The sequence below is a fragment of the Phascolarctos cinereus genome, unplaced genomic scaffold (genome assembly GCF_003287225.1).
Source record: "Phascolarctos cinereus isolate Bilbo 61053 unplaced genomic scaffold, phaCin_HiC Scaffold_3;HRSCAF=262, whole genome shotgun sequence".
NCBI classification, from domain to species: Eukaryota; Metazoa; Chordata; class Mammalia; order Diprotodontia; family Phascolarctidae; genus Phascolarctos; species Phascolarctos cinereus.
In genome coordinates, this window is record NW_027555736.1 from 123,455,513 (window position 1) to 123,482,007 (window position 26,495).

A 26,495-nucleotide genomic window follows, 5' to 3' on the forward strand; every position below is an offset into this window, starting at 1 on the left:
TAATATTATGGGAAGTGAGCAAGATTGCCCAAGTTTGGTTTGATATAGTGCAGATGCAGAGATATGAAAGAAGTTCCTGGTAGTGAGTGCAAATCATTTCAGTTGAAGTGCCTAAGCATTTTTCTGAGATGCATATGGAAATAAATATTAAAATGGAATCCAAGCAGCTTCATTTAATAACATTTACTTTACTGCTTCGGTCAGAAATTTGAAGAGCTCTTCTTTTAGGTCCCAATTTCCTAAACAACAAGCTTCCTCTCTTTGGAATCAGTTAAATGTATCTTGTTCCGATGCATAAGTAATAAATTCTCAATTCCAGGAATTCTCTATCTAGGGAGCTGCTTTCCTTTACCAGAAATTAAAAAAAGCAAAACCCAACCAAATATAAGCCCCTCTTATATTTTCTGGATTTTAGCAAGTTAATTTTTAATCTAGAGAACCAATGAATCACAAAAGAATTCAGAAGCTGTTCACACAACATATAATAAATCAGTTGTAACCAGAGGATCATTTTACTTCTGCTAAAGCAAACAACACAGGAACTACTGGGAAAGAATGCAGCTAATCCACTGGTCTGTAGCACACAATATGTTTTCCAAATGTAGAATACTTCAGGGGCAGTGAGAAAGAACAGCCAATGTGCCTCAAGGTGTTTTAAGCAGTGTAGAATTAAAGAAATGGGTGGATTTTCCTAGTCATCAAATTTTAAAGCAAGATTAGTCTTGACCCAAGCAAAGCTTCTTCCTTCAAGTCTGCTCTCTAGGTCTTTTGTTAAATTAAAATGTTATGGATCTGTTTTTCTGACATGCATTATATTTTTGCTTCCTTTGTTCTTCATAGATAACTTCACAAGCACTGGATTCTAATTCCTTAGTTTAAAGAATCGTGTTCCCCTTTGCATGGGTGTGTAGTCCAGGGCTCTTCTCTTCTTTCATTATATGCCCTCTGTTTCACAGTACTCTATCAGCTTTCATGGGTTTAATTATTTTTATAAAGATGACTCACAGTTCTACTTATCTAGCCCTCAATTCTCTCCTGAGGTCTAGTCTTGCAACACTGAATATGTGCTGGACATAACCACCTTGATGTCCTACAGGCATCTCAAACTCAACACGTCCAAACTTTACTGTGTTCCAAGAACCGACCCCTCTTTCTGGTTTCCGTATTTCTCTGGAGGACACCACCATCCTTCTGGACATCTGTGACTTCTCTCTCTCACCCAAGAACCTCATCACCTGACCATAGCTGTCAAGTCTGTTCAATTTTACCTCTACAGAATCCCTTCACCTTTGCCCTCTTCTCTCCATTAACCAGTCACTACACTAGTTCAGTTCTTCATCAGTTTTCATCTGTGCTATTGTGATAGCATCTTAATTGGCTCTCCTGCATGGGACATGCTAACTTGACATTTCTAAAGCACAAGTGTGAAAATGTAAACCCTCTCCTTAAGAATCTTCAGCGATGCTGTGTGGCCACTAGGATAAGAAACAAACTCTTTGGTTTGGCATTTAAAGGTCTTCATAATCTGGCTTTCTGTCTTTCTAGACTGATTTCACAAGATGACCCTCCCCCCATACATTTTATATTCAAGTCAACCAATTTATATGATGTTCCCTGGGAAAAAAATATTCTATCTCTCTTCTCTAAGCTTTTATATAAGCTATCCTTCTTTCTTTCCCACAACCTCTCCTCCTCCAACATGAACACTCTTTCTCACATTTAAGAATCATGACTTTCCTTCAAGACACAGCTTAATTGCCACTTTTCACATGAATTCTATGTTGATGTCCCTAGTTGTGAGTGCTTTCTCTTTCCCTGACCAAACTGCTTTTTATTTACTTCACATATATTTTGTACTTTCTTCTTCCTCCTTCTTTCCATCTCTCTTTCTATTCCCCCCACATACACATGTATATGTATATATGTGTATGGAGAAGACAGACAGACAGACACACACACACACACACACACACATACACGTATATATGCACGTATGGGCGTAAATTTATGCATGCATATGTACACACACACATGCTCCTTATGTGTTGGGACTGTTTCATTTGTGTCTGTCCTTAGTACATCGCATGGTGCAAATAGCAGGTATTAATAAATACTTACTGATTTAGAGTATCAAAGTTGGAGACCATCTACATTAACTCACAGCTTAACAAGAATACTATATAATATATGTAACATTTGGTCATCTGGAATTTACTTGGAGACTTTCAGCAAGGGGGGATTCTGCTACCTCTTAAGGCAACCCATTCTACTTTAGGATGGTCCTGATTTCCTTAAGACAAGCCAAAATTTACCTCTTTGCAATTTTGTTCCACTGTTTCTAGGCCTAACCTTAGGCTTTTAAAAACATGACTGCCCTTCAGACACTTGAGTACAGTTATCCTGACACTTCATGCCTTTCCTCTTTTCCAGATCAACATCCTTATTTCCTTCAACCAGCTCTTCCCTGGTAATGACTTGAGGTCTTTTACTCTTCTGGTTGTCCTCCTCTGGATACTCTCCAGTTCATCAACATTTTTCTTAAAATGTGGTACCCAAAACTGAACATGATATTCCATGTGTGACCTGATTAGATAAGATAACAGAAAGCCCCAAGTCCTGGACGATGTTCCTTCTCTTAATGATGCCTAAAATAACATCAGTCTCTCCTGCTGATTCACAGAATCACAGTTTCAGTGGTAGAAGGCCTTTGTTGACCACTTAATCCAATCCACACCCAAACAAGACTCTCCTTAGTGATATACCTGGAAGGTGATTCTTTAGACTTTATTTAATAACTCCAAAGAGAGGGGGAAGATTGAGCCTCTTCCAAAGCTGCCCATTCCATGTCTGGATAGTACTAAGTGTTAGGAAGTTTCCTCTTGCATCAAGTTTAATTCTTTGCCCTGAGACCAAACAAAGTCTAATTTCTCTTCATACTCTCCATAGTTCTTGAAATAGCTGACAATGGCTATCATGTGCTCTTCCTAAATCTTCTCTTCTTTGGGCTTAATACCCCTAGTCCCTTCAACTAATGCTCATATGACATGGCCTCAAGACCCTTTACCATTCTAGTTGTCTTCCTCTGGAAATCTCAGCTTATTAATGCCATTTCTAAAATATGATGCACATACTAGAATACAATACCCCAAATGTGGCTTAACCAGGGAACAGCACAGTAAAACTTTCACCTTTTTCTTCCTATAAGATATGAGTCACCCACTGCAATCAATGGAAACATTAGTTTTCCTGGCTGCCATTTGTTATACTATTGATCATACTGACTTGCAGTAAACAAAAACTCCAAAATCTTTTTCAGATAAACTGTTGCTTTTTTTTAACTATGTTTTTCTCATCTTTTACTTATGAGGCTGTTTTCTTAGACTTATGTATAACACCATATTGATATTTATACATTTTCTTTTCTGAGTTAATTTGCCATTCTGTTGGCATGATTCTGATTCTGTCATCCAGTGTTAGCCATGAAACTGATAAGTATACCCTCTTTGCCTCCTTCCAAGTCACTGATAAAATGTGACACAGCACAGAGCTAAGCACAGATGCCTGGGGCATTCCAACTTCCTTTCAAGCTGACACTGAACGGTGCCTATTCCAACACCTTCATTTTACAGATGAATAAACCGAGGCTAAGAGGTTAAGTGACTTGCCCAAGGTTACACAGTGGCAGACCTGGGATTCAAAGCCAGGTTAGTTGATCCTAAGCCCTGGATTCTTTCCACTGTGTCACACAAGAGCATTAAAGACTTTATTTAATGTGTAGCTAAAATTTAGGTAAACTATACTTACAGCAGTACTTGATGTACTGGTAAAGCAACCCCATCCACAAAATAAAGTCTTTTTAAAGCTGTTCTTGAAAAGCCATGCCTACTTTCTTTGATAAACGCTTTCTTTAAAGATATTCATTAGCCATCCTTTTGATAATGCATTCTGGTTGTACTTGGTTCCTACTTATTTCTAGTTTCTGTGATTACAACCATTCGCACACAAGTTAAGATTGTCGTTTCACTTTGGCCCTATAAAGATCAAAAGGGATAATTATTTTTCATTAAAAAAAACCCCAAACATCTATTACTCTTCTAAGAACTTATACTCAAAGTAGCCGAAATCTTTGGGAAAAGAGATGCTATATGCAGCATTATAATACTGTCATCAGGATTAGGCAAATGAGTTGAACGCATGAATTTAGCATTAGGCCCTAGAAATTCACAAAATGGGGCCTAGTCTCAAAAGGGAAACTAATTTTTTTTTTAAACCCACAACAAATCATTTCCCCAGGAGGTAAATGGGCAATTGAAGGAAGAGTCAGTTTCTTGAGAATCTCAGGAAGATTTTGAGTACAGTGAAGGGAATGAGGGGAGGTAAGATAGATAGTGATCCATAATTACTCACATTTTCCACTTTCTGCCAGGATAACACAGACAGTACTGCATACAAACAAACTTACTACTGGCTCAGTTCTTCAGAAAGCTAGGAGAATCAGGCCAATTACTTCTGTCCCTTTGGGACGATTACTGTTTATTCTTCCTTTCTTCTCATGTTCTGATCCCCTACCCCCTTTTTTTCTCCTTTCATTTTTACAAGAAGCACATTACACATTGTCATTCAATGACCCTGCAGCTACTCTCACCACCGTCTCTAGGGAGTTTTGTGACTTTCAGTGATCTGGGAAGGATTGCACCCCAATGGATAACTAAGTTTTATTTTCTGAACTACAGGTAAATTAACACAGAGATTCACAGGGCCTATTAAATTGCCACTTTTTAACTTGTCTGATGCCTTTTAGTTTCAATTTCAACATCCTGCATTCCCATTTCCTTTCTCTGGTTAACCAGGGTAAATGAGATGAACTATGTTTAAAATCTCTATTAAACTGTTTACTATAAGCCAGAGAACAATTGGGAGAAGATGGATATGCCAACCTAAAATAAACAGATAAGGCTGGCAATAAAGCATTATTTTTAATTCATGAAAGTGTCTGTTTCCAGAGGAATTATTTAATCTTAGAATTCTCTTAGGTCACTTTCTTTCTTTCTTTTTTTTTTTTTTGAGGCAATCGGGGTTAAGTGACTTGCCCAGGATCACACAGCTTGTCTATGGTTGGATTTGAACTCTGGTCCTCCAGACTTCAGGGCTGGTACTTAGATCACTTACTATGAAAGCTTCATAACCACAGCTAATCAATAGCCTTATGTCATTAAAGTTGTCACAAAAGAAATAGGGCATTGGAAAATCATCTTCTTAAGACTAAAGCCTTAAAAAAAAAGACTAAAGCCTTAGGGGCAGTTAGGAGGTGCAGCAGATGGAGCACTGGTCCTAGAGTCAGGAGGAACAGAGTTCAAATCCAGCCATAGACTAGCTGTGTGATCCTGTGCAAGTCACTTAACTCTGACTGCCTCCAAAATCTCTCCTCAAAACAAACCAAAAAACCCCCCTAACACCTTAAAACACAATTAGCCTAGTTTTTCCCTACCACAGGATTGTAAGATTCAAAGCTAGAAGTAATCCTTAAGAAACCAAGGAGAGGAGGTCAAACATAGAGGAAAGAGTATGAGCTTGGTGTCAGAAGACCTTGTTTTAAGTTCTGGTTCTACTACTTACTAGCCATTTATCCTTGCTTTGTCAATAAACCTCTAAGCCCGAGTCTATAAAATGAGGATGACAGAATTTCAGAGTTGGAAGGCCCTCAAGAACCATATAATCTTATTCCTGAAAAAGAATTTCTTCTACTACATGCCCAACCAGTACTCATCCACTTTTGCCTGAATACCTCCAAAGACAGGGGAGTAAGTAGTGCCTGAGGCAGATACTCTGGGACAGCTCATGTGGTCAGGAGGAAGTTTTAACTCATGTTAAGACCTAAATTTGTCTCTTTATGACTTTTATCCAGCTCTAAAGTCTGTCCTTTGGTATTAACTAGAAGAAATCTAACACGACTTCCAGGTGACAGCTTTCCATATATTTGAAGAAGGTTATCATGTCCCTCCAAGGTCTGGTCTTCTACAGGATAAATATCCCCAGTTCCTTAAATAATCTTTATATGGCATGAACTCAAGACATTATAATCATGATACTACCTGATAGGCTGCCATAAATAAAATAAACTGAAAACTAGTAAGTATTATATAAATGTATACTATTAATTCCTATTATGATAAGCATTATACAATCTGCACCACTGGTTCCCAAGAGGGTGCTCTGGCATCCTTGGGCACCATGAAAATCTGCATGGGTTACTATGGATTCTCTTCTGGGAACTCTGCTAGTCCTTGCTATAAAGAGCAAATGATCAACCCAGCAAAAAGAGCATAGTTCTAAGAGCTGGAATGGACCTCAACAGTCATTTAGTCTAATCTACTCATTTTGCAGATGAGAAAATTGAAGCCTCTTTGGGCATGGAGCTCAAGTCGTACTCCCTTTTGGGACTGAACAGCTTGGACTTTCTATTCATATATATATATTTTTAAACAAGACAATATGCCAATGAAAAACAAACATGGATTTAGGGTGCCTACATTCAAAAAGATTTGGAAACCAGAGAAAGACATTACAGTACATCCCCTAGGCACTGACCATTTATTGTTACTATTTAGTTAAACTGTATTTATTCAGAAGATGGGCTGGAAAAGCCCCACAGAAGTCTAACTTTTTTTAGAAACAGTGAAATATCCTGAAGCCTGGGAAAGAGGGTGGAAAAACTAAAGGGCTAAATAATGGCTATCCAAGGAGTTTGCTACTTATCATATCTGATTGATCATTTAGCAGAAATTTATTTAGTATGTCGTACTGTGGTACCATATAAATATTTTGAGGTAACCTAATCTAGACCAATGTCTGGTATTTAGGGGGTAAAGCAGAATCCACACGTTTTACTAAGAAATGACATACATCCAAAGTAATGCCTATCCGTCATCTTTAAATTAAATAACTAGGAATTCTGCCGATAACAAGAGCTTTACCTACATGACCTCATTTGATGACAACAGCAATCCAGTGAGGTAGGTATTACAAGTATTATTATCCAATAAAATAAGACAAGAGAAGAACAAGAGCTTTACCTACATGACCTCATTTGATGACAACAGCAATCCAGTGAGGTAGGTATTACAAGTATTATTATCCAATAAAATAAGACAAAAGAAGTGACTTCCCCAAGGTCACGAGATGATCCTCAAGGTCTCTTTCAGCTATAACCATCTACAAGTCTGAGTAAGTGCTCAGATTAGAACTTTCACTAAGGTATTCTCATTTCAAATGTAAACTTCTTTCCAGGATACCATATCAACTTTTTAAGAGCTCTGAACCAAGAACTTTGAAATCTTGATAAAGCAAATCAGTTACCTGTATTGATAAATAAAATGGTTCTTCTGAACGTGGACTGCTTTTTTTCCAAGTCAAAGATGGCCTCCTTCCATGGTCCTAATTTGTTATAGCATTTAACTGTCTCTTAAACTATGTGTTATAGCATAAAGGGAGCTGAGAAGAATAAGTGCAAAGAGGAGGGAGATAAGGAGAAATCAAGGCTAATGTATCTTGAAAGAGGTTTGCCACAACCTCCCTCCCTGCATCTATAGAGAGCTCACATAATAATGTAAAAATGAAACTTGGTAGGATCCACCCCTATTCCTTTTTCTAAATATGCTAATAGTAGTCACATCAAGAGCAGCATCAGCATATTAACTCTTCTCAATGCTACTTTCAAGTTGACTGTTGAGCTTCTAGTGCTAACATCATTTAGAAAAAAATGACCTCTTGTTTTCTATTTATTCCAATCTGAACTGGAACTTTTAATTTAGCTATCAGGGTATCTTATGCTTGTGCCAATGAATTAAGATCCCATTCCACCAAAATCACCAATGGGCCACACACTAAAAACCAGTTTCAGGCCGCTGGGTAAGGTCTACAGGGACCAACTGTGCTTGGATAATGCTTCTTTGTATCTCTTATAGTTCCCAGCACCAGTACATGGCACCTCAATATGCATCTTTTAATGGATTCTCACTTCAATTGCTTGAGCCTTCATTGTGCCTAGATTTAAAGGTTTGCAGCCACCCAAATCCCACTATCATAGACAGTTACAATTTTAGTCCTTAGTAAAAATAACAAAATTTGAGACCAACTTATCTGTCTTCCTATAAGGCCAAAAAAAGGCACATAAAGAGAAATGACTAAACATAAGTTTCTAAAGATCAGATGTTCTGGAAACCTTCAGCTCTGCATAGATGCTGTAGTTATATTATCAACCTCATACTGTAGCATCTCTTTACTGAAGAATGAATATCTCCCTCCATTGCTAACCTCAGACAACCAGCTTGGTTTTCAAGTCTAGTATTAGCTGGTGACCATATCAAGAGACAGCAAAAAGTAAATAACAGACATTTTTCAGTTGTAAGTTCTACTGGAATCTGATCCCTAAAATAAAATCTATGCTGTCTTTGCCCCAGTTAGCCAACAAAGTCTCTTCTTTCCTCTGATAAAAAAATTTTTTTTCAGGGGAAGTAAGGAAGACTTAATATCTTAGTGTATCATCTAAACATCTGGAATCACTCAGTAGTCAATCTCAGCTTAAAGGCAAGTTTTAATACACAACAGGAAGCAAATGTGGTACACACATGCTAGGGAAGGTATTATTAGAATTAACAAACTAGAGTAGACTGGCTGTTACCATTTACTGATGATAAATTAGTACAAATGCATAGTCTTTCTTTTAAAGTTAATAAAGAAACAATTAGAATACATAGCTGCATCTAAGAAAATAAAGTATAAAGGGCTAAATCTTTACTTACATAATTTTTGAATAGATAAGAAACCAAAACAGGACACCTCCAAGAAGCCTTCCTCCCCAGGGGATCTCCCTCATGCAAGGTCATTTCAGAATGAGAAGAAAACTGCTTACTTGCACATGTATAAGCATCTTTGTTGGTGAAAGCTTTCATACACTGGCTGCAACTGATTGGCCCCACAACAGGGATGGAAGCAAATGTATGTCCGTTCAACGTCTTCTTGTCCTTCTCTTTCTCTTTGGAATCTTTATCTTTCTCCTTAATCTTGTCTTTGTCCTTCTCCTTCTCCTGCCAAAGGAAAGAGACATTAGTTGTACACTAGGTGGCATTCTCATTAACTTATGCCTTGGGATAACATGCCTTAAGGTGTTTTGTGGAGAGGTAAAGGGTAGATAGATGCTAGGCCCAAATTCTCATTGAGAAATGGCTTTTATTAAAGTTATATTAGTAAGGACATTTTCATTGTAAGAAAAACTATCACTATGGTTTTGTGAATATTACTAAGGTCTATGTTGCTGCCATTTAGATTTAATTGTGCCATGTGACTGCCCTTTAAAAAATTTTCACTTGGAATCCCCTAAGTCCTTCCCTCCTCCTTTTTTTCCCCTCAGATCTCACCTTACTGATACAGGTAGAACAAAATGCCAGATATCATCAAGAAAATTATTAATAACACAACAATATTTTCTCCCTTTGCTTAAAACACAAAATAGGGCAGCTAGATGGCGCAGTGGATAGAGCACTGGCCCTGGAGTCAGGAGGACCTGAATTTAAATGTGACCTCAGACACTTAATACTTACTAGCTGTGTGACCCTGGGGAAGTCATTTAACTCCACTGCCTAGCAAAAAACCAACCAAACAAAAAAACCACAAAGCAAATCTACACCTGGAGTATTCTGAATGGTGTTCTGTTCTTTCCAACTTAAGAATTTTCCTGTGAAAGGTCAGGAGAAAGGCAATTAAATGATTCATAAGAGAGAATGGTACCTCTAAATACTGGGGCACAACATGACTAAAAAAGTTTTCATGATAATACACACCACCAAAATTAGGAGGAAATATCTGTTGGGTATCAGAAGAGAGAAATTAATAGAAGATAAACTTTTAACAGATTATTATAGAACAATGGCATAGAACCATAACCTTTTGAGGTTGACACCACAAACGTCATCGGTACTCTTGAGACTAAATTCTCCTTGATGTTATTGTCAGAGACAGAACACTCACCTAGATGAACCAATGATTTACCAATACATCACATTTAACAAATGAATTTGAGAGATTTGCATAAGCTATATTGGCAGTTATATGGAAATTAATATGAACTTAAAGATTATCTGCATGGTGCCATATGCCACAACAGAACTTCAAAGACATACATAGTCTTTTTTTAACTCCAAAGTTTCTTTTAACTACTGGAGTTGTTGGAAGATGCTTTTCTTTAGTATGGAGATTTGTGTATATATAAATCTAGGTGTTGCAGTGGGTATTTGCTAAAAGTGGATGTTAAAAACAACATTTAAACACTAGAAAACTGGAGAAAGACTGTGAAACACATGGTTTAGATAAATTTTTTTTCTTGCTGATTATTAGGGTACATTTAATTGAAATTCAGAGGGCACAGTGATACCATGGAACAAAACTACAAATAAAAATGCAATGTGAATTAAAAGATAAACTGCTTCAGTTACAAAACAGGAAACTGCTCTGAGGAGGAAAAAAAAAAGTAATTTCTACCATACATATAAATGTAATAAAAATTGACAACTTTAAAAATGATGTCACTTTACAGATTTTTCCTCTTTTCCCACAATTATATGTTTTAGTGTTTCTCCACATGCAAATGTTGGAAAAAAAAGCATCCCCACATACTCTGTTCTCAAGAGCTTACAGTATATTTACAATTAAAAGTTACAAAACATTTGCAATGGCAACTAGCTGTTCACATTCTTGCAATGCTGCAGTGCTGTTCAAACTTTAAAAATTAGCTTCTTCACTCTCTACTCTTCCCAATACTCCCCCAAAAGGTTAGTTTTCTTCCAAGAATCAGAAAACCCAAGCTCCATGTCTTTCCTTTATGTGCTTGCTTATTAGATTTTTGTGTTACAAAAAGTCAGGCTCTTACCTCCCCATGTTTTGGTCCTATCAATCTCACTGTTATGAGAGGGACTTCATGAAACCGACCCCACTTTACCGACATAATTCTCCCCTAAGGACAGGAAATCTGCTCCCTGAGAAGGAGGAGCTCATGCCTACAGGACAGAGCAGATCGGCTTCAAGCTGCCATTAGAGAAAGTATAAGAGGAAGCCAGAGACTGGTTGAGAAAGAGACAGAGGGAGGGTTGATAACAGCCTGTTTCCTTGAAGACAATCTTAACTATTTGGATGCTGCTAGTAACAACTTTTAAAAATGATATGGGAACTGAAACAAAACTAATTCTCCCCAACATGTCTCAAGCTTGGAAAGACAGCTGGGTCTGGGTTTTACAACTGATAATCACTTTAAAAAATCTCTTTGAACCAAATGCTTCATTTTATAAAACCAGTGATTCCCTTAGGAACACTCTTAGTGAATCATCTGGCTTTGGGGAAGGAGTAATCTATTTTTTTTCCTAAATCTGACTTTTCATATGATTACTTAACTTTTTCATCTGCCAAACTTGTATATTTTGAAATTTAAAAAAAAATCTCTTCCCTAGGAAACAGTTAACAGTATTTGAAAATATATGAACAAAACCTCACTAAGATGACAGTGGAAAAAGGTATTTTTTTTTCTTTTTAAAAAACACAAATGATCATAATTATGAATCAGAAAAACTTAAAACCTCTTCCATTTGGTTGTGTTGAGCAATTCTGTCACACGGTGAATACTATAAATGAGAGAATGAATGCATGAATTTGTTACTACATTTAAACACTAGTTTAGCAAGAGGCAGTGTGTATAGTGGGCACAGCACTGGACTAGCAGCCAGATCTGATTCTAGCCCTAGATCCTACATTAACTCACTGGGCGATCTTATGAAGTCATTTTAGATCTCTTAGACTCAATTTCTTCCTCTGTAAGATAAAGAGGTTGGACTAAATGATGTCTAAGGCTGTTTCTAGTGTTGACAGTCTGATTTTACTTCATCATTTTTCAAATACTCATCCATCAGAGTGACAACCTGGTAGCCACCAGCCTTACCTGCATTCATGCCTCTTTAGAAAAGCATGTGTTAGAAGAAATGAATGACTCGCCTTAAAATTACCAAGTGTTTCAGTGAGAGTGCTGGGATTGCAATTCTCTACTCCAGGTATCTTGTTTAAGCTCAACTAAAAATATCTTTCATAATTTTCATCTCTTTATCATTAGTGGAAGAGGAAAACTGAGATTTCTACAGATATTAAAAAAAACAGCAACAAATGTTATAGGCTTTTCAGTACTTTAAGTCAAGTAAAAGTAGTCTGGAGGAAATTGTATGTAGAATTCTTTCTCAAAGATCGCCAAAGACAGAAGTTGTAATCGGGTCTTCTTCCTGCTATATTTCCTGTTTAGGGTGCTATCTGCCTCTTTGAAATCTCATGCTTTTTCTAATGACTTTTTGTCAATTTTCATTACCAAAGAAATATAATATTAAGGATTCACTGATTCAGCAAATCAAATTAGAGTGGTGGCATAACATTTTTAAAAAAGAAAACCAAATAAGACTCTTCTAAGTAGAAATCCCCAAACCACCTCTAAAGATCTTTTAAAGCAATCTTAATTTTATGTTGATAAAGCATTTTAAGATGACTTTTAATATTATCATTTATCACAAAAGGCTGTTAATACATGTTATTTTTTTGAACTTATTTTACAGATGATGAAAGAAATGTCAAACAGACTAAAGAAAAGGAAGACTATATAAGCCCATTTAAAAAGTGATTCAAATGAAGTGACCTTCCTTACATTTCAGAATTATTAGTGGCAGGCTCAGAAGTGGGATATTTAGATAATGATTTTCTATTCCATTGCTTGGATTGGAAAAAAGGCATGCTGATTTTTTTATAATGCTGGAAGTAAAGTCACTGCTGCCGGACAAACCTGTTTTCATTTAGAGAAATGAATGGGTGACCTTTGAACAAGATGCATAGCACCCTGACACTTATAAAAGCACAGTACTTAGAATGCCCTATATCTGCTCATCACATTCTTCCCACTATCAACTTCTGTTTGGAGGGGGAGAGAGGCAACAGTGAGTTCCCTTGGCAGGCAGCATACCTCGAGCAATCTCTGAGCTGGTCAAAAGTAATTACAAAACACTGTCTCGCAAATTTCTAAATTTACTTGGTATCCAGAGGACTATATAGAAGCCTGATAGTATTCTGAAAGGGCAGGTAACCCTGAGCTAGGTATTTCCTTTACATTGTGTTTAAGACTTTCCATTGCTTGAGGCAGCCTGGCCTCTCTGATGACCACACAGTGAAGACACGCACATCTCTAAGAGGAACTTAAGCCAATTGCACAATAGTGTTGTAACTTCCAGCAAGGCAACAGGTCAACCAGTGTCTTATTTACTCAAATGGTTTCTGACAGAGATGATACAGACTTTGTTCTAGCGTAATTCTTCATCCTCCCCACCACTCCACCCCCTATTCTCAATCACCTAACTAACAATGCTTTTATGTAGATAAAATAATGCTTAGCAGCAATGAGATTTTATCTTAAACGGAAACCAGGCTAAAGTACAAAGAGAACTGGGTTCTAGCCTCAGTTCCGCTACCGACTTAGCTTTAGAGAGCCAGGCTAGTCCCTGCAGCTCTCTGGAACTGTTTGCTCACTTATAAAACGAGGGAGTCATTAGAGTGGGGGAATCTATCAAGTCTTCTTTAGCTCTGGAATCTGCCCTGTATTATTTGCTACTGTTCCACACATTTTAAGACTTTTCTTACCAACTTCAAGGAGAAGGGCACAGTGATGAGAAGACACTCAATAGGTAATCGTTAACTGACTGGAAAGTGACCGATCTCTCTTCATATCCATACCCCTTTGAAAGGCATTTTCCAGTTAGGTATTCAGGTCATTTGGCTATTGGGTTGAACAACAGGCCTTGTTCTCAGCTCTACTACCATGAAGATCTATTCCCTTCTTTAGGCCTTACCTTTTTTAACTGCAAATTATAGCTAAGTATGTAGATAATACCTAGTAATTCTGATTATCTAGGTTCTTTGCACACCCCCCCCCCGCCTTTTCACTGGTTTTCTGCTTTTCTAGGTGGTGTAATGGATAAAGTGCTGGGCCTGGAGTCAGGAAGATTTAGTCACTTTCTAGTTGTATGATCCTGAGCAAGTCACTTAACCTGTTTGCCTCAGTCTCCTCATCTGAAAAAATTGAGGGTCACAAGCACGTACCTCCCAGGGTATCTGTGAGGATCAATTGAGATAATAATTATAAAGTTATAAAGCGCTTAGCACAGTGCCTGGCACATGGTAAGCACTACATAAATGTTAGCTATCATCACCATCACCACCATTGTTATTATCACTCATGTGGTCAGGGAACTGGAATGAGGATGAAATCTGAATCATTTTCTTTTGCTTATGAGCAGAAGATATGCTATTCTTGGAGTATTGTATCTTTACTTAATAAATACTAAAAATAGGGCAAATTTGGTTGCTATATCCCCACAAATCTACCTGCTCAAGAGCATGAACTATTCAGTGGAGACTTAATGCATGGGTCCTTAAGTTAGTCCTTGCCTTTTGGCTAGATTTTCATGTGAAAGGGAGGCCCATTTGTTTTGGAGGTCACTTCTCTCCCCAGGCAAGCTCAGATCAATAACTGAGATGATTTAAGGACTTTTGCAAATAAATTTCCAAACTGGATTTTTTTGAGAATTTGGAATAAAACAAAGTAAAAGAAATGAAGCAGAAATTTCAATACTAAGCTACCTTTCCCCACTGGCTTTTATTTGTTGAATAGCAGGGAAAATTGCAAGTAAATTAAATTACTCTTTATTTTTGGCTTTCAGTATTTTCAAAACACCAAATTACTGGCATTGGCACTGTTTCCTTGGGAGTCAAGAGTAAAAGTAAAATAAACCACATTAAACAAGCCCGTTTTCAAAGTCCTTCTGAATTCCTAACGGATCACATTTCATTGGTGTAAATGCACAACTGAAACATTAAATACACTGCAATACTTACAAACAGCAGGAAAACATCAAGCATTATTTTAAACCTGTGTCACTGATCTCATCACAATCCTTCTGACTCAACTCATACACAAGCCTATCCTGTTATCCATTTTGGAAAAAGAACTTTCAGATAATATCTTTGAATTTTTTCCTATCCATATCCTTATATTATGTAATCTGATTTAATTTGCATATTATAACTATAATGTTCTGATGTCTGATTTAAGTGACCAGGTCATATGCCTAAGGAAGTCTATGCAGGACATCCCAAGGACAAGTGAGTACCATATTCACTTACTCTGCTCTTCTTACTGCTGGACATTTTATTCTTGATGTAGCTGAAAGTGCGACTGACTTTTGTTCCACTTTTCTCTTCAAAATCTTTCTTGGAGGGGCTTTGTGGAACAAAGCTAAAAGCCTGTTCAGTTACACTAAAAGAAAAAAAGTCCATTTTAAAAAGGGAAATAATATGTGATCTAAGCATCTTTTTTTTCCATATGATCCTATTTTGTCACTTATTATTTTAACCACAGGTCAAATAACTCATAATCTTATATTAAAAAAGAAAAAGAAACAATCAGATAGTAAAGAAGAGTAAGGGATATTTGCATAAAATGTTTAAAAATTAGGATGGAACAGGCTACAGTGCCCTCTGCTGCTGAGAAATGAATTCCTATTCTCTTATGAGCAATTAATATTTTCGTACTACTGTACTACAATGTAATAACTATTGCATTTATGTCGTACAGGTTTTTTGGGTTTGATTTTATTTTCTTTTCAATCTGGCAATCATAGGTCCAGAGTTAAAAAAATAAAACGTCTATTATAACTTATGTAAAATATATATATTATATTATTATATAACTTGTATAACTTGTTATATAAAATATTATATATAACTTTACATAAAATACTATTATATATAATTTGTTATATAAAAATATAATAAGTCTATGTTAAGTATCCTGGATTTTTCTTTGAGCTAATACTAATTAGGTACTAATTCTAAATAAACGATAGTTTTTGTTGGATTTTTATAGTTTATCCACAAGTATAGTTATATATAAAATACTGACAAGCTTGGCTTCCTCTACTGGCTGTGCTACAAGGAGTTAATTTCAGTTAACTATCAGCCAGGACTGAATCCAAAATCTACAGTCAATGAATTAAGCCTTGATGATAAATGCTGAACCAATTGTATGACAGATTATATAGTAAGCTTCCTGAGGGAAGGGACTGAAATTTGTATCACTGCTTTGTTTACAATGGGTGGAGCTGCTGACTGAAATGACATGTGATCATGGAAGATTTTTTTTTCCTCAGAGTGAGACAACATCATGGTACAGGTTTGAAGAGGGAAATAAGGAATTAAAAGCCAGTTTTTATATGTAGCCGAAATCTTTATCTTCGATATCATCACATCAGATCCATGTCTATCAATAAATGGACTTTTTTACATCCCAGAGCAATTCACCTTGGTTATCCCCCAGTAGAGAATATGGAAAACACAATCCAAAGCAGCAACTATTCTATTTTGAATGGGAAAAAGAAGTATAAGACTACTGCCAAGATGTTCCAAGACACAGAAGAAAAAAAAAAGATTTCAAAGAAGATCAAACAGGAGCACAACGATTTTTGTGTATTAGCAGTGAGCCATTATGGAATCCTCTATGAAAAGGAGATTTTTGTAAAACAGCTAAAGTTATGAAAATATTCTTAATTTTGTTGCATTCAAAACTGTTAATCTCAGTAATTTGAAAATAAGGATTAAAAAGCAAGCAGAAAGAACATTTTCTGTCTTAACTTAATAGTATGCAGTGACGTGTTATATTTTCCAGTGTATAGAAGCATAGCCGTTAGAACTGAGAAATATAAACGTTACAAAGTGGTAAGACCAATGTATTTACATATAATAATTATAGAACAAAAACCTGTCAGACAATTCTCTGCATGAATATTCCCACAGAACCTCACAAAAACAAAAAAATCAAATTTTGAAGACACTCATAGGTTCAAATGCCTCAGAATAAAAAAAATTAAATTAAAAAGAGTTAAGAAAAGGGGAAAATGCTGATGAAATTAACTAAATTCTACTACTGTGAATTATCATCTAATAATACATGTGGCTTGATTAGACAGACAACTGCTTTAAGATGCCAATTCTTCACTGTGTGCCCCAAACTAACCTAACAACATCAGAGTTTCTGCAAACTTATTTCAGCAAAGGGGGTAACAAAAAGAAACATATAATACCTTTCAGTCAAATTAGCACTGGTATTGTGGAAGGGTCGTGAATCTGAAAAAGACACAGGGAAGAGGTTAGAATACAAGATTTCCTACAGTTAATACGACAAAGACAGAGCCAAGGCAGTACTAGGAATTAGTACATTGAGACTCAGTATCTGTTCTAAACATTCACGGGGAAGGAATTAACCAAACTAACCAAAAGAATTCAAACTGATGGCAATGATGAAGAGCGATTACTGTGTACTGTCACCTGTGACAAATGAATGGCAGGGGAAAAAAATACTTTATCAAGAAATGTTGTGATAACTTTATAATACAGATGTTAAAATATCTTCAGAAGACATGAAAACTGTACCTTTTATTTTCCGTAACTGGAAGGACTTATTTCTCTGTTTTTATTGACATTGAGTTTCTTAGAGGGCCACTTGCCAATACTGTAACTTAATCAAAGCAGGAATTAAAGAAACATTTTCTAGTAATATCCATTTGCTTCTGCTCTGTTAATTTTGCTTTGGTAAGCCCTTATATGTTGGAAATAATTTATTTCCCGAGCCTGTCAAGTACCTAGAATTTTAGAAAATATGGACTGGAAAAAAGATTGGACTTATTTATAAGCCACATGGCCTGGTGGTTTTTAGCCTTGCTCTGCCATCAATTAAGACATGTGACTATGGGGAAATTACAACCACTGGACCTCAGTTTTCTCATCTCTAAAACAGTATTCCTTCCACCTTATGATGAGTGAACAAATCATTTTTCCCTTCTCCATAAATGAATCAGGCTAGAAATCAAAGCAGGGCAATGGAACCTCCTAAACTAAGTAAAATAGGAACACACTGAAATCAGAGCAATTAAAATAAATGCAAGCATTATTCCTTTATTACATTTTCAGGGATAATGTGGCAGAAAGGAACATAATCATACAATGCAAAGTATCATTTCAGTGTTTTAATGTTCGGTTGTTTCGATATTTTTGGTATATAACACACTTTTAGTAGAGATAACATGCTCAGCCCACTTGTAATAACGGGATACACCTCTCAATTAGATTTCGAGTAACATTTTACCAACTGAATCTTACCTCACTGTGAATGAAACTGCTTTTCAAAGATTACTTAGGGAAAAACACCACTAGAATCTTGCTAGTCATAATTCTAGTTTCTAACATGCTCTAGGAACTGGATATAAAAAAAAAGAAATGTGGGAATGCGAAGACCCTGTACAAAGAACTTTTAAACCATTTCTAGACACCCAAGAGGTTTTTGTGCACACACTCTGCCTTCCTCCATTGAGGACTTTCCTATTTCAATGATAACAAAATAGTATGAGCAGCAATGTGTTACTGCTGGAAGTACAATGGTTGAAGGGAGAACTAAATCCCACTCCCGGACTCCTGACCTTGCCCCACCCCTGGCTTCACTGTCACCTCTCTGGGCCTCAGTATTCTCACCTATAAAATGAAAGCGGGGAGTTGGAGAACGACCGACTAGATTACATCTAAGATCCTTTCCAGTTCTATCATCATGTCACCAGATAAGTTAAGTAAGCAGCATTGTGGATTGGTTTATAATTTTATTTTGGAGGCATTAAGTAGCATTTAATATGCTGGTGGATCTTTTTCTATTTTTGATAATGACACGGTTGTGTGCCATAAAAGTGTAACTACTCTGGAGAAATCTTGGTTTCAAAAGATCTTGAAAATGAATGTTAACTAGATTGTCACAACTGACTGTGCATGAAACTTTTTTTGGTGGTAGTGGGGGAGGATTTGCCTAAAGTTGTACAACTATTAAGTGTGAAAGCTAGGATTCCAAACAGGGTCTAAAGAAAGGTAGAACAAAATAGTAATAGCAGGTATGTATCACTTCTAGCTTTACAAAGGGCTTTACATATATTTTCTCCATCAAGCCTCACAACAACTTTGTGAGGAAAGTACTATCAATGTTCTCATCACAATTTTGCAGATTAGGAAACTGAGACTCACTGGGAATGTAAGTGATTTGCCCAAAATTACACAATTATTATTAAGTGTGAAGGCTAGGATTCCAAATAGGGTCTCTAATGGCCCAAAGTTTAGTGTTCTTTCTACTATAATAAACTGCAATCTTTAGTAAAGAAGACTTATGGAATAATCACTGTTATCAGCCTCTGCCACATATACACCTCCACCAGCACTTTTTTCAAACTCTAAACTCCCAATGACTAAAGTCCTTAACTAGGAGAAAGACTAAGTCAGTGATTACCAGAGAAAGAAAAACAAATTATCTTACAAGAAAATTCTGTCGATAGAGAAATTTGAATAAGTCTGGATGATATTTAAATAATGCTGAAATTTAGGGTGAAGAGCAAAACAAATCACTTGACTCAAACTGAAAGTCTTTTATTAAATTACTTTAAATTATGAATGGGTTCTCTCAAAGAAAAGTAATCTTAGTATATTACAAACAGAATTTTTGCAACAGAGGAAATAACCATTTACACCTCTCTTAAACAATCTATAATGAGACTCATATGAGTAAAGTGGATTCCTCCTAATTCACAAAGTCTCCTAACAATCTGAGGCCTTGTAAAACCTATCAACTATGTACTATCAGGTATCTATTTACCTATCTGTAAGCTACAGCTTACCCACAGGACTAAAAAGAAAAACAAAACAAAACCAAAGTTTTGAGAGAGAAAAGGGAAAAAGCAGCAGGAGGAAAAGAAAAATATACACTTAACAATTCAGTGGTTTGATCCCAGAGCTAAGGTACTTTTCTTGAAATGGTCTCATGATGGGAAGGGAAAAAAGCCTATATTCTCACTATGGGGAAAAAAAACCATTATAAGGGAAGGTGAACATTTTATTATTTTATATGGTTGAATAAAAAAAGAACACTTCTGTGTATTAGTACTTAGGATTAGAAATAAAAACCAAAGGACATTTAAAATTTACTTATTCCTCAATGTCTTTGGCGGTATCTGGGGTTTAGGGAGGATCTTATTCCCCAGAACCTCAGAATGCCATGAAATCAATGAGCGATGGGATGAACACCAGGACTCTGTTTCATCTAATTTACAAAGTAAAGCATGAAAACAGGCGGCTTAGGTAAACTTCCAGACTACACATGCAAAGGACAGGGTAAAGGCTAAGAGAGCTCCTACTGTTTGCTACGTAATGCAACATCTACAGCACTGACAAAGACAGCCACTCCCTGCAGAAGAGCTGCTGCACATTCAAGTTGCTTACTTACTATGCAACTTCTCCTCTTCATCACTGGAAGAAGAGCCAAGAGAAAAGACAGTTTTAGACTTAAGGAGAAGTGGAGAGATGCTGACGGAGAAGGAAATCCTTCTTGCTGGCTGTATCTGCTCCTGGGCCTCTGAGGAGTGGGTTAACAGAAGATATTACAGCATGCGTAAAAACATGCAAAAAAAAAGAGGTAACTAAAAAGCACATCCAAAAAAAAAACTGCATGAAGTCTGAAGTCCAGGTAATTTAAAAAATGGCAGTGGAGGACAAAGTGTGTGTGTGCATGTGTATGTATGTTCTTTTTTTCCTGAAATCCAAGGTCAACCTTTTCCTAGGAAACATTATGAAGGGATGGACTCTCACTGCCTGAATTTTTTTAAATAGTTACACAGTGGTTCACAACCTGGGGCAGGGGTCTATACGCTTTTTTAAAAAAATATTTTAATAGTTATATTTCAAAATAATTGGTTTCCTTTTAATCCTATGTCTTCTATGCAGTTAAAAACATTATTCTGAGATGGAGGCTATAGGTTTCACTAGACTGTCAAAACAAATCAATTGTTAGTTCATGATACTAAAAGGTTAAGAAACTCTGAATTCCAGGTTTCATTACGGGGACATTTCTCCATTCTTTTACTTAAAATTCTGCTCAGCAGGGTGCTCTGTTATCTACTAAGCATTTGCAAGAGAGTGAGGAAGAAATAAAGTCTCAAGGCAGAAAGACTAAGGTTCTTTGGGGCCAAGCAAAGTTAGAAAATGTAGCTGAAAATGCAAATCACACATAGGTTATATTAGAATTAAAAAGGAAAATCTCATTTCATGGAACACTAAGCAGTTAAGACTAGTGTGATCATTTGTAGGCACATGGAGAAGTTAAAAAGTATTTTAAATAGTGTTAATTTGAGAACGGTTTGCTACATGGCACTCTCTAAATTGGACTTACCTCTTTCCTTTGGAAACTGTTTATAGTCTATATGCATTTTACATGTTTTCCACTCCATTCCAAATGTATAACACAAATGTATGTAGCTATACATAAATATATAATTTACATATGCATACATATACACATGTGTATATATAAACACATGCACGCACACACAAAAACATGTATTATTGTCTATGCGCAGGTATGTTTACATATGCATGTATACATACCTACACATATACATAAACAGATATATAAAATCTCGCCTTAAAGAGTTTTCAAGGGCGAACACTTGTTTTTCATTGCTTCTACACAGTTATCAATGCCTACATCTTCCAATTCTTCATGTAACTAGGCTAAAATGAAATAATCTGATCATTGAATACATTGCATTTATTGATGTAAAAACAGAAAAAGACTGACATTAAAATTCTCATAAGGTTTGGTATCTTTTTAAAAGGGCTCGCTCCGATTTCTTGACCTAAAGGCTGTTATTTTTATTGTGTTTGTGTATATGAGTGGCTGGCATATATTCTATGTAAATAAGATGGTTCCATTTTTGAGACAGATTTAACTGAATCAGCTAGTTTTCACAGCTTGATAACTGTGGTACACATTACAGTTACCAACTAATGTACCCATCCATCAAAACACACATGAGGAACTTTACAAGCTCCCACCTACCACCAACTATATGTAAACAACCTCTCAACACGAGCCCTGTTTGAAAACTGTGCCTCATACAAGGATAAACCAAAGATTATCAGAAAAGGAAAATTATGAGGGAGAGAATAAATCTGGTTAGGAAACAAACTGTAAAGATATGCAGTAACAGTAGTATTAGTAGTAGTATTAGTATTGTTGTAGTAGTAGTAGTAGCAGCAGTAGTAGTAGTAGTAGTAGTAATCACTAGCACTTACAGAGACCTCTAACATGCCTTACATATTATCTCACTTGATGATGCTTATAATGATAGCTGACCTTCACACAGGTGTACCCAAATTCTTGAGACTTTTAGGACAACCTGTGGGATGCTTTAAGGTTTGACAAGTTCTTTGTTCTCTCATTAGATCCTCACAACAACCCTATGAGATAGCTGCTGTTATTTTTCTCCATTTGATGGATGAAGAAACAGAGGGTAAGAGGTGAAGTAACTGGTCCAGGGTAGTCTGAGGCAAGATTTGAACCTGAGGTCAGCCCTTAATCCACTGCTTTGCTGCCTCTTCTTCTTGTTTTTTAATTTTTAAAAATTAAAAAAAAATTATTTTATTTTATCTCAAATTTTTAAAATTTATTTTGCTGTCCCTATGGTCGACAATGTTTTCTTTTTAATGCTAATCATGAGTCTGTATAAGATCATAGATCACGAGCTGGAAGAGAATTCAGAATTCACCCTTTTACAGATGAGGAAACTGAGGCCCAGGGAGCTTACATAACTTTCCCAAGGTCACACAGGCTATAAGCATCAGAAGCAGGATTTAAACCCGGTTGATTTGACTTGAAGCAAGGGCTCACAACACTGCCAGGGTCATACAAAAAATTAGCAGCATATCTATTGTTTAAGAAGGCATAGCTGTGCTCAAGGACAAATAACGGGGAGTTTTACTGTCTGTCAACGGCATCACCTGAAAAAACCCAGATGGAGGGCGTGGGGCAGTGATAAACAGGACTGCTAGACTTTGAGTCAGAAGAGACCACAATTAAATTCTTAACTCTGACAGCTATGAGTTCTGCTAGCTTGGTCAACCAAGTCATTGAACTTCATTTTTCACTAAGCTGCACTCACTAAGGATATCTCCATAGTGCCCCGGAAACCTCTTCATCGTAGATCACTTCAGCCCTAGAACTCAGATGTCTGTGGCCCCTCCCTCTGACTGAATGGTTCCCTTGGAAATCCAAAATAAAGACGGTGCCCAGGACACTCATCTCGCTGTTTCTCACCCGGCTACCCTCACTATGGATTCCTATATCACGCTCTAGAAACATGCTGGAAGACCCCATGCCCCAGTATTCCCTGTCCCCTCCACCCCTGCCAGCCTTCCAGCTTTCTTCTTACATCTACCCTTTCCTCCATCACCACCTCCCATTTGGAAGTTCCAAGTTGTTTGTATTTGCATTCCCAGGGCTTGGTATAATGTCTGGCACATCGTAGGTGCTTAATAAATCCTTGTTGACTAACTTCTCAGTCTCAGTTGCCTTATCTGAAAAATGGGGATAATAGTACTTGCAATACTTACCACCTACCTGGGTGTCAGCTGTTATTTTATTACCCTTCATATGCCCAAAGTGAAACAAAATAATAATAACAATTATAATAATAATAACTAACATTTATATAGTGCTTTAAGGTTTGCAAAGCATTTTACATATACTATCTCATTTGGCATCTGCCTATTCAGGAATTTCTTTGAACGCTGAGAGACAAAAGCACTCTCTGTTGAAAGAAAAAGAAATGCTGAACACATTTCCTGAAGCAGTTTCTAGGTGGAAGTTCTCCAGGACATTATCCCACACAATTTAGGCAGCTTCCTTTCTAGTATGATTTCCTAGGAAATTTGTCTTTGGATAAACAAAATGTAATCATCCTGCTCTCCACAGAACAGTCGATTAAAGATCTGATTATGGACCATCACTCTTTCCCTGCCCTTTATGGTTCCTCAGTGATCAGTGTGGTTTTTTTCATGGCAAATTGTATAGAAATATTTTAGTCACCCCATTTGCACAGTATTTTCCTCTACATCAAGAGCTTTTTGAAAGAGATCCTGGGCTTGAAATAATGCTACAAGTCTGTGCTTTCCAATTTGGCTGACTCCCTAACTAGACGTTCCAGACAATAGCTCAGCTGAGACACACTAATTTTCAGAAGGGCTCAAGTGTTAACAGTTCTCAAAGAGCAGGGTGTGTGTCAGCCATTTTCTTCAGAAGGAAGCAGACATGGTTAGGACAACAAATCAGAAGTCACCGTTACAAGGGTAATTTTAGAAAGAATTCTGTTCCTAAACAATAGTGCTCATAATGAGACACAGTCATTGGGAAAAAGCCTCTGGCCAACATTCTTCATTTCTTTATAATTGTTTAACATGTGGTCAGAGAAAAATGAATCATATAGGCACTGCAGCAATTAAGAAAATTATTTTTCACTGGGAATCACAAGACCAAATCCTTCATATTGAATTTACTTGCAATAACCTATCCATCATAACATCTGAAGTATCATTAATACTTAGTCTTCTCAAGAACCCAATCTGCCCTTAGGCTTTAAAGGCAATTTACATATTTTAATTGTGTCACAAGCAGTTAGGTGGCACAGTGAATAGAGTGCCAGGCCTGGAATCAGGAAGACCAAAGTTGAAATCCAGCCTCAGACACTTACCAGCTTTGTGTGACCCTAGGCAAGTTACTTACCCATTTGTCTCAATTTCCTCATCTGTAAAATGAGCTGGAGAAGGAAAAAGCAAACAACTCCAGCATCTTTGCCAATAAAACCTCCAAATGGAGTCACTAAGAGTCGGATACAACTGAACAACAAAATTATGTCACAAACACCCACCTAAAATATTATCATATGCCTAGACATGGAGGTACAGAGTGTTTAAGTGTTTTGGAAATGTGAGCTTCGTGTGCCAGTGGCAAATTAAAAAACAAACAAAAAACTGTTTGGTCTTCTATTCTGATGCCTAAGGCATATTACCCTTTAATTTGAGTTTTGTTGTTCTACTTAAAGTCAGAATTCTAACTATCTCCACAAGGGCTTATTTTTTCAGATCAAAGCACACAACATTGTGATCAGTCAGGAAAACAAGCTAACAAGTAACTAAATGTGTATATGTATGTGTGCTAAAGGTGAAAGAGATGGTGGTGGGGAGGGGATGAGAGGGAGCTGGAGAGGTTAGGAGTTGAGAGATAGAGGAAGGATACACGAAGGGGTGACCTATTGTTTAATTATAGTAGCCAGTAAAGGAATCATGATAAAAAAAGAAAAAGGCTAGTCAAGACATTTATGAACTAATCATTCAAGCCTGGGTAAAAGTGAGTAGTGTGGGCCACATGGTGGGAAACAACTTTTGATAAAACAATTAAAATCTTACTCGAAACTCAGCTATTGATGGCAGTCTGCTACTCTTTCAATTCCCCCGGTGAGCCTAAGCAGAAAATTTCCCAGCAACAGGAAGAAAAGATATATGTTGCCAGGAACTGTGGCACTGACTTGAGTTCATTTTCTGGGAGTTAACTGTGTTATTTATAGTGTTTGGTTAGAAACTGAAGACCTGGCCAAAAAATTGTTTTGCTTTTTTGGAAGAAAAATAATGAAGTGTTTCAGCTATGAAGGGAAGAGAGTGTCACATAATATAGGATAAAAGATATTCTCCTTACTGGATGTGTCCCAGTGTTGTTTCTGTTGCTAAGAGGCCCTATCCATTAAGACCATATGCTTGTTAGTCATAGTGACAGCAAAGCGCTAAAAAATCTGACTTATAGAGTTCTGACAACAAGGTTCTCTCTCCTTGTTAAGCTCTAACTATTCAAATCCACCAAAGCTGCTGTAAAATTACTCATTTATAACGTTAGGGTAAATGCCAAAATAAAGACCCCCCCCCCAAGAAATGGCCCTTCTAATATAAGTTGTGCCATTATGTCTATATTTTTGAGTGGACATTTTTTTGATTTCTTGGATTTGCCAACAGAAACAGTATATCAAAAGGGCAAGACTAATGTCTGAGTTATCTATCTGAAAATGAACAAAATGCAAGCTCACTATGAAATGTACTGTGGAAAGAGGGAATAGCTCTCCAACTGACTCATTCTTTCTCAAATTAATTTTCAGGTATTTATTGAGTGCCTGTTACAGGAAAGGCACTGTGCTAAAAATGTTTCAGGGGGCAGATATGACATAGGTCTTGCTCTCAAAGAATCTGCCATCTACTAAGGGAGTAAGACAAGAACAGAAATAACTACAAAGCAGCTCAGCTAACATAAAGAGACTAATTCTGTCACAGAAAAGTGAAGACCTTTTAATCCCTCACCAGTCTTGGTACTATTTAACTACTACTTGGTACTACTTCTTTGGCTCAACTTGATGAATCCCCTCAGAAACCTGAAATTTCATTTACCTGGCACTCTCTCTACCTTCCAT

The 26,495-nt window shown here is 36.7% G+C and overlaps 1 protein-coding gene across 14 annotated transcripts in view; it reads right to left on the bottom strand.

Moving 5' to 3' along the window:
* Positions 1–26,495, bottom strand: part of AKAP13 (A-kinase anchoring protein 13) — a 388,825-nt gene that overhangs the window by 44,679 nt on the left and 317,651 nt on the right. For 9 of the 14 annotated variants that reach the window (XR_002320358.2, XM_020964547.2, XM_020964586.2 and 6 more), the window contains 4 exons: positions 20,435–20,563; positions 17,208–17,250; positions 15,253–15,385; positions 8,912–9,086 (listed from right to left, as the gene is read on the bottom strand). Coding sequence is in view for 13 of the 14 variants with exons in the window: in XM_020964547.2 (XP_020820206.1) it covers positions 8,912–9,086; positions 15,253–15,385; positions 17,208–17,250; positions 20,435–20,563 (480 nt within the window). In the remaining variant the exon portion in view is untranslated. The remainder of the gene's footprint in view (positions 1–8,911; positions 9,087–15,252; positions 15,386–17,207; positions 17,251–20,434; positions 20,564–26,495) is intronic. The other 5 variants (XM_020964592.2, XM_020964598.2, XM_020964576.2 and 2 more) reach the window with 1 other exon arrangement.